Here is a 14,776-nt window from a genome sequence, read left to right on the forward strand (position 1 = left end):
CAATAGGCATGGACCATTACTGCTCAGCCTTGGCTGGTACAGTGTAAGTTCAGTATACAAAATACAGCACTTTTAACCACCTTCTTTTGTAGGCTTTGTTCTTTTTTTTTTTTAAAGGTGTACTTCCCCTTCACATTTTTTTTAATGAGCAGCTCAGCAAGCCCCAGGCACTGACTTTTTCAAGCTGCTACAGTTGGAGCTGGTGGTGCTAAACATGAGATGGAAGAAAATGAGATAAATTAATTTGGAAACCATACATTTACAATCATGGCCCCATTTTTTAGGGGGGTAGGTACCCCTGGGTAAGTGACTCTGGGTACAGACCTTGAGCTTTGTATTTCCTACAAAACACCCTTTGTCTATATATATAGTAATATTACAGATAACAAAAATCACTGAAATTAGGGCTGCATTTTATTTTTCTCTATCGGCCTCAGCCAGTCAGATTTCCCTCCTGAAAACTTTCCTTGCAGGGCCGAGCCATTGTGTGAGTAATGTGTGCGTATGAAGGCCCCTGTTGACGGCTCTGCGCCTCTCACCAAGGTGGTTACCATGGATCTTGCAGGTCACTTGTCATCCCCAGGATCGGCTAAATGATGTTTTATCTTGTGCTCATTAGCCCATGCTGCCGGCACTATAAATAAACCCGGCCTAAAATAAATCTATTTATATATCTCTGTGCATGGATCACAAACACAGGAGATATATACACACACACACACATATATATATATATATATTAGTATTTTGGTTCTTCTCGGTTGCAGAGGACATGCTTTATATAAAATACTTTAATTCAATAAGTATCACAGCTGTGTAGGTCACTTCTAAAACCTGTGGCTCTTCACATGTGAGACTACAACTCCCAGAATCCTCTCACCCCCGCCAACAGCTGCACATTTTTCATGTAGGGCCGAGAGAAGAGTGTTGTATAAATCAGTGTTTTTCAACCTTTTTTGGGCAAAGGCACACTTGTTTCATGAAAAAAATCACGAGGCACACCACCATTAGAAAATGTTAAAAAATTTAACTCTGTGCCCAGCAGCAGTGCCCCCCTAGTACATTGGTGCCAAGAGCAGTGCCCCCCTAGTACACTGGTGCCCAGCAGCAGTGCCCCCCTAGTACATTGGTGCCAAGAGCAGTGCCCCCCTAGTACATTGGTGCCAAGAGCAGTGCCCCCCTAGTACATTGGTGCCAAGAGCAGTGCCCCCCTAGTACATTGGTGCCCAGCAGCAGTGCCCCCCTAGTACATTGGTGCCAAGAGCAGTGCCCCCCTAGTACATTGGTGCCCAGCAGCAGTGCCCCCCAGTACATTGGTGCCAAGAGCCAGCCCCCCTAGTACATTGGTGCCCAGCAGCAGTGCCCCCATAAGTCAGTGTGCCCCGTGGCCCCCCCTAATACATTGGTGCCCAGCAGCATTTTACTCTTCGGCGGCTTCAGCAGCATCTTCCCCTCACGCGCGCCGCCTCTGCACTTCTGCCTACACGCGACCGCACACAGGCCCTTTTATAACGTTGCGCCCCGTGCGTACTAACGTCACCCGTACACACGGGGCGCAACCAATGACAGGGCCCGGATTTTTTTTTTGAAAGTAAAAATTGCGGCCCTGCCTACGGCACACCAGGCAACATCTCGCGGCACACTAGTGTGCCGCGGAACAGCGGTTGAAAAACGCTGGTATAAATATATCGTATAAAGGAAGTGAACTGTTTACACCACTAGCTAATCAATTTGAATGACAAAGGGATTTAATGATAATCTCCCAGCATCCCCCAGATCTATATATTTAGGGTGAAGACAAACTTTTTTTTTTTTTTCCATAGAGTCACGGTGACTAACCAGCACAAAGCAAACAGAGTACGATTGGTCACAGCGACTCGTAGATTAACCTATGGCAGCTAAATCGGTGTGATTAGTCGCTGCGACTAAGTTGCAGCAACTAATCACCCCATGTGTCTTCCCCCAGAAAGTGCTGGCATTTTTTGCACAGGTGATGAGCTAGAGGAAAATGCACCAGTCTTGTCCAGCTTTGTAACTATAAATATGGGCAGGGCAAATATGTTCAGTGTGCAAATAATTCTGCACGGTGCAAACTTTATAAATAAGCCCCGCTAAGTCTTAGGAAAATGTCACTGTTTCTGGATGCTGGAAAATATAAAGGGCTATCACATAATATATATATTTTTTTATAAAATACAATTTCATTTCTTCAGAAGGTTTTCTCATTTTTTGTCTGTGTATTTTTTATTTCCAAATATAGTAGTTTTTGTCTTGCCTATGCCCCAATTAATCTCTGGCTAATGGCAGACACTGCATTTCTAATTACTGCCCACAGATCTAAGCGTTAGAACCCTTTTAAAGGTACCGAATACCCCCCTCTTTCAACAATGGTTCAATTATCACTTAGATTGTAAGCTCTACGGGGCAGGGACCTCCTTCATTGTATTTATTTATTATAACACTTGTCCTGCCTGCGTGTAATTTTGTAAGATTGTACAGCGCTGCGTACCCTTGTGGCGCTTTATAAATAAAGTTATACATACATACAATTAAAAGGATTTGTGCTAAACATACTTTTGTCTATTGTTTTAATTAGGAAAGATCTATGATTTTTGTTATTTCTTGCACTAAACAGGGCAAATATTGAAAATGAAAATAAATCTTCTGTATAGATAAACCCCTTCATTTCCCCCAGCTACAGCCTATATCTTTTGATAAAGAGCAGCTCTGTATAAAGTTGTGGGGCCCACAAGTACATTTGTTATGGTCCTTCATAAATCTTTAGCAGGAAAAACGGTTTCACTAATAGATATTAAAGAGTCCCATCAAGTTTGGCCCTCTCTTTGCTGCTGCACGGTCAAGCTCCTCTGCTATTTGCATGCCGCAGATTTCAGATATAATCTAGTTTCTAATAAAGCAATTATATACATGCGATTGGCTTCCATACTTACTCCTCATTAATACCACTCAGTCGGCTTAAGACTTCTTTGATAATCTGCTGCTCCTTCTCAGACACATAGTTCTGCAGTGCTGATGATCGGACCTGTTCCTGGGCCCACAGCTGTTGCCAGAAGGCAAAACAAACAAAACATATATATTGATATGAATTTGGGGTTTATAAAGCACCCCTAAGGCCCCATCCAGGCCTGGACTGGGATTCAAAACAGGCGCTGGCATTCCAAGTACACAGGGGCCCAAACAGTCCTCCCAGAGAGGCCCAATAAATAGTGACTGTCTATGGCACCTTACAGCAGCCCCTCTGGCATTTGCCATAACCCACAGATTGCCAGTCCGGGCCTCCCCATCTAGAGTGTACAATACTGCTCTGGTCTCAAGTACATAAATGAAATATTACTAAAACAGAGAGAGTCCGGAGAAGGGACACAAACCTATAGCAATAGGACTATGAAGATTTTCATTCATCCAGGTCACGGTATATCTAGCATAAGTAAATCTAAAGCAACTGGACTTGCTAAGTAATCATTTCAAGTGCAGTTGCTTTAGATTTACTTATAGCAGATAAAGCTATAGCAACTCTCTCTAAGCTATACATTAAAGGAAATGGAACATCTCAGGTATGATGCTGGGCAGGCAGGGGTACAAGGTGGTTAAGTTGAGACGTGAGTATTATTTATTAATAAATAAGGGATCCATATAATACATTCTCTGGAACCTTGTTCACCAGTAGATTATTCCTGAAGAAACAAGGGCATCTGCAAAAATTTCCAGTGTGGTAGTGAGAACAAGTGGCATCAGAAATAATATTAGTTTCATGGATTTGAAAAGATAAGGGAGCTCATTTACAAAACGCGGCACAATAATTGTTCACACAGCACACTGCTTTTTGCGTCAGGATGCACAAAAAAAAAATTAAATTTAAAGAGAAAAGGCGGTGGTTGGAACATGAGCATCAAAAGGGAGCCCTTATCTTAGGGTATTACAGGAACCATAATGTAATATTAGCCCTGCTACTACAGGAACCATAATGTAATATTAGCCCTGCTACTACAGGAACCATAATGTAATATTAGCCCTGCTACTAAAGGAACCATAATGTAATATTAGCCCTGCTACTACAGGAACCATAATGTAATATTAGCCTTGCTACTACAGGAACCATAATGTAATATTAGCCCTGCTACTACAGGAAACATAATGTAATATTAGCCCTGCTACTACAGGAAACATAATGTAATATTAAGCCTGCTACTACAGGAACCATAATGTAATATTAGCCCTGCTACTACAGGAAACATAATGTAATATTAGCCCTGCTACTACAGGAAACATAATGTAATATTAGCCCTGCTACTACAGGAACCATAATGTAATATTAGCCCTGCTACTACAGGAACCATAATGTAATATTAAGCCTGCTACTACAGGAACCATAATGTAATATTAGCCCTGCTACTACAGGAAACATAATGTAATATTAGCCCTGCTACTACAGGAACCATAATGTAATATTAAGCCTGCTACTACAGGAACCATAATGTAATATTAAGCCTGCTACTACAGGAACCATAATGTAATATTAAGCCTGCTACTACAGGAACCATAATGTAATATTAGCCCTGCTACTACAGGAACCATAATGTAATATTAGCCTTGCTACTACAGGAACCATAATGTAATATTAAGCCTGCTACTACAGGAACCATAATGTAATATTAGCCCTGCTACTACAGGAACCATAATGTAATATTAGCCCTGCTACTACAGGAACCATAATGTAATATTAGCCCTGCTACTACAGGAACCATAATGTAATATTAGCCCTGCTACTACAGGAACCATAATGTAATATTAGCCCTGCTACTACAGGAACCATAATGTAATATTAGCCCTGCTACTACAGGAAACATAATGTAATATTAGCCCTGCTACTACAGGAACCATAATGTAATATTAGCCCTGCTACTACAGGAACCATAATGTAATATTAAGCCTGCTACTACAGGAACCATAATGTAATATTAGCCCTGCTACTACAGGAACCATAATGTAATATTAGCCCTGCTACTACAGGAACCATAATGTAATATTAGCCCTGCTACTACAGGAACCATAATGTAATATTAGCCCTGCTACTACAGGAACCATAATGTGATATTAAGCCTGCTACTACAGGAACCATAATGTAATATTAGCCCTGCTACTACAGGAACCATAATGTAATATTAGCCCTGCTACTACAGGAACCATAATGTAATATTAGCCCTGCTACTACAGGAACCATAATGTAATATTAGCCCTGCTACTACAGGAACCATAATGTAATATTAGCCCTGCTACTACAGGAACCATAATGTAATATTAGCCCTGCTACTACAGGAACCATAATGTAATATTAGCCCTGCTACTACAGGAACCATAATGTAATATTAGCCCTGCTACTACAGGAACCATAATGTAATATTAGCCCTGCTACTACAGGAAACATAATGTAATATTAGCCCTGCTACTACAGGAACCATAATGTAATATTAGCCCTGCTACTACAGGAAACATAATGTAATATTAGCCCTGCTACTACAGGAAACATAATGTAATATTAGCCCTGCTACTACAGGAACCATAATGTAATATTAGCCCTGCTACTACAGGAACCATAATGTAATATTAAGCCTGCTACTACAGGAACCATAATGTAATATTAGCCCTGCTACTACAGGAACCATAATGTAATATTAGCCCTGCTACTACAGGAAACATAATGTAATATTAGCCCTGCTACTACAGGAAACATAATGTAATATTAGCCCTGCTACTACAGGAAACATAATGTAATATTAGCCCTGCTACTACAGGAACCATAATGTAATATTAAGCCTGCTACTACAGGAACCATAATGTAATATTAGCCCTGCTACTACAGGAACCATAATGTAATATTAGCCCTGCAAATAAACTGTAGTTTTTATTTGTATTTATTATTGTACTTTGCAGTTATTGATCAATTATTGTAATGACCCTGCTTGTTTGTTTATTTATTGTTCAGCTGTACAGTGCTGTGTACATAAGTAGCGCTACAGAAATAAAAATATACATACATACTTACAATATTGGTTTTCATTTATTAGAATGTCACCTACAAATCTATACATGTTAGAAAGCCCAAGTTATTTGCACTCTATAATATGATCCTGCCTAGTTATTTGCGTAGCCTCACATTATGTATACAATCAAAACCTTTCACGTAACACATTCTGTTGCATAACTGCTGGAATGAATTCACAACCTACCGACGTGCAGATTACTTTGTATAGCCGGGGATCTGTTAACCCTCTGGTGAAAGGGTTTCTGCTTTTATATGGGTCAGTGCTGTTGAATATGTTGGTTCTTTAAAAATACCTCTTCGTAATACTAATAATAATTATTAAACAATCTAATAGCCCCCTTTCCCTGGACACAATACCATCAAGGAGTGACTTTGCCCCATTACCTATATGCCAGCAAGAACATGTAGTACATTATTATTACTTTCTAAGGACACGTTGTAGGCAAGCCAATAAAGCAACCCTACAATCTGTATAGTCGCCATTATTCTTGATTGCATAGCTCCCGCAGTACAACAGTTTGCTATCACAGCCTGCTGACTAACCTAACAACTCCTTTTACAGAGAAAATGCAGGGGAGTCTTTGATTGATGAAAACCTTTCAGTTGACTTGATTGTCCATTCAAGAAATAAAGGCAATTTCTTCTGTGGACAGGGCTGTTTATATCTTAAAGGAGATCTATCAGCCTCATTCATCTTACATCCCAGGCTTAGCTCTATGGAAGGTAACCTTGAGATCAGCATAGGGCTCCTGAGTGCCAAACTGCCAGTTGGTAGAACACTGTCAGCGCTCAGTAAAGCTTAGGTTGGAGCTCCAGCCTTGGCTTGTTCTGCACTTGAGGAAATACCCCAATTGTGCAGAGTGCTTTCGACCGCCTCAGTACAGTTATGGAAACAAGTGTGTGGGCCCACATCCTGGGACTGTATACTGATGCGTTGCTTGCCCCCCCCCCCCCCACTTGGTAAAATTGCCCTTGAGTTCACCTGTTTATGTTTGGTCTAACCCTGTCATGCAAGCTCTTATACCACTACTTGTCCATTACTAACTTACCCCTTATCTGCCCTTCTAGAATCTTTTGGAAACCCGCTTGGAGCACTACAGGGATCCTCCAAAATGGGACACAACAGCATTCCAAACCCAGATTATAATGCAGCCAAAAGGGTTTTAGGGTTTTCCTACTGCACCTTCTAAAGCAGGGATCCCCAACAGGAGTAACATGTTGCTCCCCAACCCCTTGAATGTTGCTCCCAGTGGCCTCAAAGCAGGTTCTTATTATTATCTTATCCACACAGGGGCTATAAATAACCAATCACAGCCCATATTTAGCACCCCCAGGTTCTTTTAGAATGCTTGTGTTGCTCTCCAACTTTTTTTTACATTCGAAAGTAAAAAAAAGTGTAAAAAAAGATTTTGGACCCCTGGTTTAAAGCATATTCTCATGGTAATTCAAAGCATTTTGCTAGCCACATTATTACATAGCCCAAACAAGTATGCCCATATCACCCCATTGCTTGCTTCATGTAGAAGGCAATAAAGGCATTTTAGCCCTGCGAGTTTGGGCTCTAAAAAAAGTGCTGGGCAAATTGGTCAATGTACTTTTACCCTGAGACTAAGCAGTAAAGTAAGGCGGTCTCCTTTAAGTAAGCAAATGCAAAAATGAAACACTGGGAAGGCATGGCACTATGCATTGGCACTCATTCTATTTTAGATTTGTTTTAAACTATTCCTTTGATTTTATTTCCAAACGCGAATACAGATTAGAAATAAAATTCTTGAACTCAGTTTAAAAACTGCTGTCACTGCATAAAGAATGAATTCCTAGGTTGCATTCGTTTGCGTAGTTTGAATGTGGAGGCTGGGGCACACGGAGATAAAGGGAATCGCCTAAGGCTGGCCGGGGAACTGAATTGGGCCCTGCAGCACGCAGCTTAGCCAATTAAGCCACTCCCTCGCCTCATCTACCGCATATAATTGCTACACTCAAAGACTGACAAGAATAATTATGTTTCTAGCAGTTTATATTAATTAGCAACAGTAAAGTGCCGAGCGAATGTGCCTTTTCTGCTTAGAAACACCTGCCATTTGGGTCATGACGAACACTCTCGCCTGCTAGTTGGCGGGGATATTAAACAGAGAACAAATTGCCCCCGGAGAAATAGAAATGAATGGATGAATTATCTGAGAAAACGTCATTCGGGAAGTTAGAGGTGGATTTAATATATTATGTAGGCAAACTCCCCCCCCGAGACCGGCTATAAAGCTGTCCTCTGCGAATGAAACACTGCCTGCCTCAAAGACAAATGGAAGAGACTTAGTGGTGATTATTCTCGTTATCATCAAGTATTTATCAGTCACCAACATGTTCTACAGCGCTGTACAACTGTACTAATTACTCTTCTAGTACTGTCAGACCATAAACAAACCAGGAAGAGCCGAAATCTAGTCATACTCACAGTCTCCTTGTTTGCCAAGCTCACCGCGTAAAGGGGGCCACACTTCAACTCTTCAACACACTTCAACACAATCCAGTCCTTTCCTAATAGGATTATTAAACCTGTCTGACAAAGATCTTCCCAATCACAGGCCAGATACAGTTTTGACCCCAAACACAGAGACTTTCTAAAATAGATTTAAGGTCCCCATACATGGGCCTATTGTAGCTGCCGATATCTGTCCCTTGGACCGACTCGGCAGCTTATTGGCCTGTGTAGGGGCAGAAATGACGGCCATACCCGACCAATATTTGGCCTGAAACTGGCCAGATATCGATCGGCCAGGTTAAAAGATTCAGTCGGATCGGGGACCGAAACGGCTCGATGAAGCGGTCCCCGAACTGACTGCCCCATTGCCACCATTGTAATTCGATCGTTTGGCCCTAGGGCCAAACGATCAAATTAGCCTACATGTTCCCCAATATTGCCCACCCGTAGGTATAGATATCGGGTGAAGATCTGCTCGCTTGGCGACCTCGCCAAGCGAGCAAATCTTCACGTGTATGGGCACCTTTAGCAGCTACGACAAATGATTGAGGCAACAGAAATGTACAATTAGTGGGACAACCAAAGAGTTCTTTTGACTTACCACCTGGTAGCAAAGGTTTAAAGTTGACCATACACAGGCCAGTCTTTGTCCACTTGGCCCATGGGTCTTATGGGCAGAGAGCATACAAGGAGACACATAATATGGAATCCTTTCTAGAACAGCAGGATCTGAAGAGCAACTGAGGCTTCTCTTTATATCTCCATGTTCCAAACTTTGAATGATATTATTAGCAATGACAAATAACTTGGGGCTCAACTAACAGAAATATCTGCAGACACCTGTAACCATAATTTTAAGGAAAGGATATCTATTGCTGCTACAAACCAGTATTGGCCATGACAAGCAAGGCCTTGGTGAAGATGGCTTTGAGACCCCTTGGCTAAAGCACTATACCTGTTTCTCCTGTAAGAGGGTTTCTTGGAAGACTTTAATCTTTGCCTTCCTTTCAGCCTCTGCTTTCTCCAGCTCTGAGGACAGATGTTGCCGCAGTTCCAGCTTTAGGCTTTCGCAATCCTGTAAACTCAAGTCGGTCATTTCAGGAAGAGTCTGAAGAAACAGGGATTTCACCAGCTTTTCAAAGTTTTGGGAGGCCCCGGTGTATAATTCCTTGAGAAAGAGAAGAATTGAATAGCGTGTCAGTACAATGAAGAAGCTCTTTGCAGCCATATTCGTCAGGTTCACACTGGCACCTTGACACCCTGGAAACCGATTTTACATCTCACAACATTCTCATTAAAGTATTTTTTGCACTGGACTCCATGTCAGAAAAGACTGGTGGATACAGGGCCAGAGTTAGGGGAGTGGGGGACCTTGGTAATGAAGGACAGCAGGGGATTCTAGTAAATGCTCGCAGTTGAGCGCTGCTCAGTCAGTGCAAAACGTAATCTGTTGGACTTGGCTCCCTTGGATTTTACTGCTGTATTATGTGCTGTTTGATTTAACCTGAATCATAAGATGTAAAGCACCAGTTGTTGTCTAAGGCAGGCCATGGAATATATCTAGGGGCCACTGGAGCACAGTGTTACCTTGCAGAGATCAGCAACCGAATCCAAGGCTTTACAGTCCTCTTCATCTTCCAGGTCACACGAGAGCTCCCGCTGCTCCTCCAGAAGCTTATGGTACTCCTAGATAAGCCGCAGAGATGCGTACGAGCCATTAGTCACACGGCAATGCAGATCTGGGCTTTATATATTTTAGACACATGAAAGCCAAGTATTTTCAATCTTGGGCTTTTCAGATACTTATTTATTACAACTCCAAGCATGCCCTAATGCCTACGGGACTTGTAGGATATTTTTACCTGTGTCAAACCCCCCCCACAAATTACTTCAAAATGCCTGGATTCTAAAAAAAAGCAGTTGTCAAAATGCCCACAATTTGCTTTGGGTGCCATTATCCTAGTATTCACTAGCTGTCAGAAGATGAAAGGAACCAAAGTTTTTTTAAAAGCTGGAGGGCCACCGTGCTAGCAAACAGTACCTTTATGAAACTGTCAGGATCCGAGGAACCTTGGGCCTTACTCAGAAAATTCAGTCTCTCCTCCTTCTGCGTTCTCCTGAGAATTTCTATCAGTTTGCCACGGTGTGTCAGCAGTTTCGATATGAGGCTTTTCGTTTGCTGAAGGCACTCTGCCAAATGAACAGCAAAATTGGGACTTGGGGGTCAATAGTCAAAATTTCAGGGTATGTTGAACATCACAGCTTTGCATTTATACATGTACATATTAGTAGGAGGTACCATACTGCCAGAATCAGCCAAGCTTAGTTAGGGTGTGTATCCATGTATGTATATGTGTATGTATCCATGTATGTATGTATGTGTCCATGTATGTATATAAATATGTATGTATCCATGTATGTATGTGTCCATGTATGTATGTATCCATGTATGTATGTATGTATCCATGTATGTATGTATCCATGTATGTATGTATGTGTCCATGTATGTATATAAATATGTATGTATCCATGTATGTATGTATCCATGTATGTATGTATGTATCCATGTATGTATGTGCTACATGGCTTGTCTCTTCACAAAAAAAAAATGAAAATTCTCCATAAACACAGACAGACCACTAGATGTAGATGTTGCTACTGCAATAGAAAATGATCCTAGTTGAGATAAGCAACATGGCATTTCCAATGAATATAACTGCTAATAGGAAGCAAATGAATGTTCTTGCACATTACAATCAGCTGTGGCCTCATACATTCATTCATTTTAGAAAATAACTCAAAGATGAACCAGACTTGATAAACGCAGAATATTTTCCCTTTAAGGTCAACAACAGTGAAGCTATTGTGAAACACTGGATCTGAGGGGCTTATGCCTTTGTCAGAATAAATAACCATATAGCCGTGGCCTGGAAAGGAATATAGATTAAGGAGTACCCCTGGAGAGAGAGCCATCAGATTAAGGTAGTGAACCTTAACAAAATCTCAAAGGAACCCCAGGTGGCAACTTTTATCCTGCTAGGAAATGCCAAGAGAAGAGGAGAAATTCATTAATGCTTAGGAACAGGCGCTATATATTCTCTGAACTAGCCACTTGCAGTTACATCCTTGAATACAAATGATACGGCTGCATACGTCTTAGATTTACTTTTCAAAAGAATAAAATAATTATTCATACCCACTACTGAAATTCCGCCAGGCCCTTGTATGTCAGGGTCAGGGTTGAACTGAACTGAATTCTTGAAGGCAAGAACACACATAGATATAAGAATCATCTAATTCTAGCTTTCTTATTAAGATCACTTGCCCATTGCCTGCTAGAGTCCTGAGCGGAGCTAATTTTTATGACCTGGGACCTGGACCTGCAACCCCCATTTGTCTCACTTTGACCTGACTGAACCTGGAACTGCCTTATACGCAATGTGATCAATGACCCACTGATCACCACTAAACAGGAAGTGCTGTTGCAGCAAACCAGAAGTGTCATCATCAGAAGTGGGCAGGGTAGAAAAAAACATTCAAAAAAATGTTTAAAGGAAAGGCATTTTATCATTTTACTGGCAATATATTAGCCACGTTAGTGCAAGCTAGAATGCTATATGTATTCTGCAGAAAGCTTTATCATACCTGAGTAAAGAGCCCTAGAAGCTCCCTCCATTTGTTTAAGATTGCAGCTGCCATTTTAGCTCGGTCTCAGTAGCTTCCTGCTGCAGCTCTAGCTGCTGGTAGCTCAGATCACACATTCTGATGGGAGGGGGAGTGAATTCTTATGGGTGCGGGGAGCAGGAGAAGGGAGAGAGGAAAGAGCTGCGCAGACTCCAGCCCCAGGAAAGCAGGACTTTTCTGAGAGAGGAAGTCAGATACTGAAGAACATGTTTACACAAAAGAAGAAAAAAAAAATCCTGTGTTTCTTTTGATAGAGGACTTAGTTTTTAACCTTTCCTTCTCCTTTAAAGGAGTAAAATACAATAAAAATATAGATAAAATAGGTAATACTGTATAACAAATATGTATAAGACCCGCAACCCGACCTGCAATCTGCAGACCCACCAACCCACATCTATACCTGCATCTGAAAATCCTACTCATTTTTCTTGCAGGCAACCCACGGGTACCTGACCTGCTGCAGGACTCTACTGAGGGCCCTTTTCCCTGCAGCCTACAGATATTAGAGATATTAATATTAATCTTAATGATGCAAACAGTACATTAGCTCCTACTTATAATATAAATAAATGCACCTTTGCAGAGTAGCACACATTATAAATACAATACATTTAAAGGGATAGGCCGGGATCCCAGATCTCAGTCTATGAATAAAAGCAGAACAGTATGGTATAATGATAGGAAAAGTGAACAATAGAAGGATAGTGTGACGCTGAAAGCTCAGCGGTGCATTAATCTGCCTGCCAGCGAGACGTCAGCCAAACCAAGCTCAGCCACCGCACGTTGTGCCTGCCAGCGAAACCCCTCCAACCACGACAATGAATCCCTGCCTTAGTCACTACTTGCATTCCTCAAATACAGATCATATTCTTCCTTTCACATAACACCCCCGTCTCCAGTAAAGCACAGCAGCCCAGGGAATCAGCGGATAACTCAATGGCACTTTACGCAATAGTCTTTTATCTGTCAGATTCCTTGGTTGGAATAAATAAAAAGTCCGGCAATGATGAAATAAAATTGTCGTCGTGAATTGCTGTTTAAAATTCTGCATATATGACACAGTGACATGTTCTAGATGCATACACCTACATAATAATATTATCCCCACTGGTTGCTACGGTTTCTTACACAAGCAGCCAGGACTGAGTTCATTCAATTCAGATTTACATGAATGGCAGTGGCATTTACTAGGCTTCTCTTGCCCTAATTCTATCACTTGTGCATCGGATCTCAGGGGGTTTCATATGGATCACTGGTTATTGAGTTCTGAATCCTGAAAGCTTATGAATGATTTCTTTTCACCAATGGGCATCATTTCACGTGGAATTAAAACACCAGGCAGATATAAGGGAATTTTGCCCATGAATAGCCATAATGCAGTCTTCTCCAAGAATGAAACAGTAATAAAATGTGTCATTTACCAAAATGATTCAGTATTTTAGCACTGTGCATTCTTCTGCCAGTTTGCCCCTCACCCCCACCAAAAATACAGGCTATTAGGCTAAGGGCAAGTGTCTTTCATGCTTGCTGAGCGGATTATATCAAATTTAGTTATCCCATGCAACCCAAGTATTGTGTAAGTAGCCAACCATATACTTACTCTTCACGGCAGTAATTAAAACATATATTTGGGGGTTACAGTTTCATTAATATAAAATTCTTCCTAACCACTATATTAGTGATCCCTTGCCCCTGTGCTGCCTACCCCTCTACTCTGTGGAATTACTGCCTAAGCCACCAAAAGGGTTTGCCAGAATTTTACCAGACCAGTTGGTAGAATGGTATATGATGCTAAAGTTACTGCTAGGAAGGCTGATATTTTTTCCCAGGTAACCCTGCTTGCAGCAGACGGACAGCTGTTGCTCTAAAACATGGACGCTAGCATTTCGATCTGCCAATGCACTCACCCCGTTTGGGCTACTGCCATTAAAATAAATACCAAGTGGTGCCAAGTGGTTTGTTGACCACACATAAGCTATTAATTACTCTTAATTCCTGTGCAGAATGCCTATTACACACAGTGCATTTGGGAATTATGATGGTCAACAAAACATCACTTTTAACATGCTGGCAGGGGTGTTCCCACTGCTTGGGGCATTGTGTGAACAGCCCCCCCCCCCCCATAGTGTAGGGGACCCAATGGGTTAAGTTAATCTCTCCTACTGCTCAAGAAGTCCCCGATCTTTAACCTATGCCCTGTGGGAGGGAGGTTTCCCAGTTGGCCGAGGGGTTTGTGACTTAAGCTGGCCAGACACACTGATATTTCCGGGCCGTGTGTGGCCTATGAATTATCATTCTGCTAATTTCCGTACCATGGCAATCGTTTTTTTAGTCAATCGGACAGTTTGGAACGTTTCGGTGCATGAATTGTGTATCTGGGGACCAACAATGCATTTCCGTGACATCGCTTTTGTATGGTTGTAGTCTACCAATTATTATTGTCAGAAAATCTTCTGATTTCTTATTGTTAGGACTTAAATTCTACAATTTCAATCTAAATATTAGTTTTAGATTGTTGCATTTCAACATACAATCAATATCCAAATGTT

The 14,776-nt window shown here is 41.4% G+C and overlaps 1 protein-coding gene across 2 annotated transcripts in view; it reads right to left on the minus strand.

The window, feature by feature from the left end:
* The window catches only part of evc (EvC ciliary complex subunit 1), a 51,842-nt gene that overhangs the window by 12,250 nt on the left and 24,816 nt on the right, over nt 1-14,776 (minus strand). For both annotated transcript variants that reach the window (XR_001170732.3, NM_001102764.1), the window contains 4 exon segments: nt 10,585-10,733; nt 10,131-10,229; nt 9,499-9,711; nt 2,952-3,061 (listed from right to left, as the gene is read on the minus strand). Coding sequence is in view for 1 of the 2 variants with exons in the window: in NM_001102764.1 (NP_001096234.1) it covers nt 2,952-3,061; nt 9,499-9,711; nt 10,131-10,229; nt 10,585-10,733 (571 nt within the window). In the remaining variant the exon portion in view is untranslated.

This window comes from Xenopus tropicalis, chromosome 1 (assembly GCF_000004195.4).
Source record: "Xenopus tropicalis strain Nigerian chromosome 1, UCB_Xtro_10.0, whole genome shotgun sequence".
Lineage (NCBI taxonomy): Eukaryota > Metazoa > Chordata > Amphibia > Anura > Pipidae > Xenopus > Xenopus tropicalis.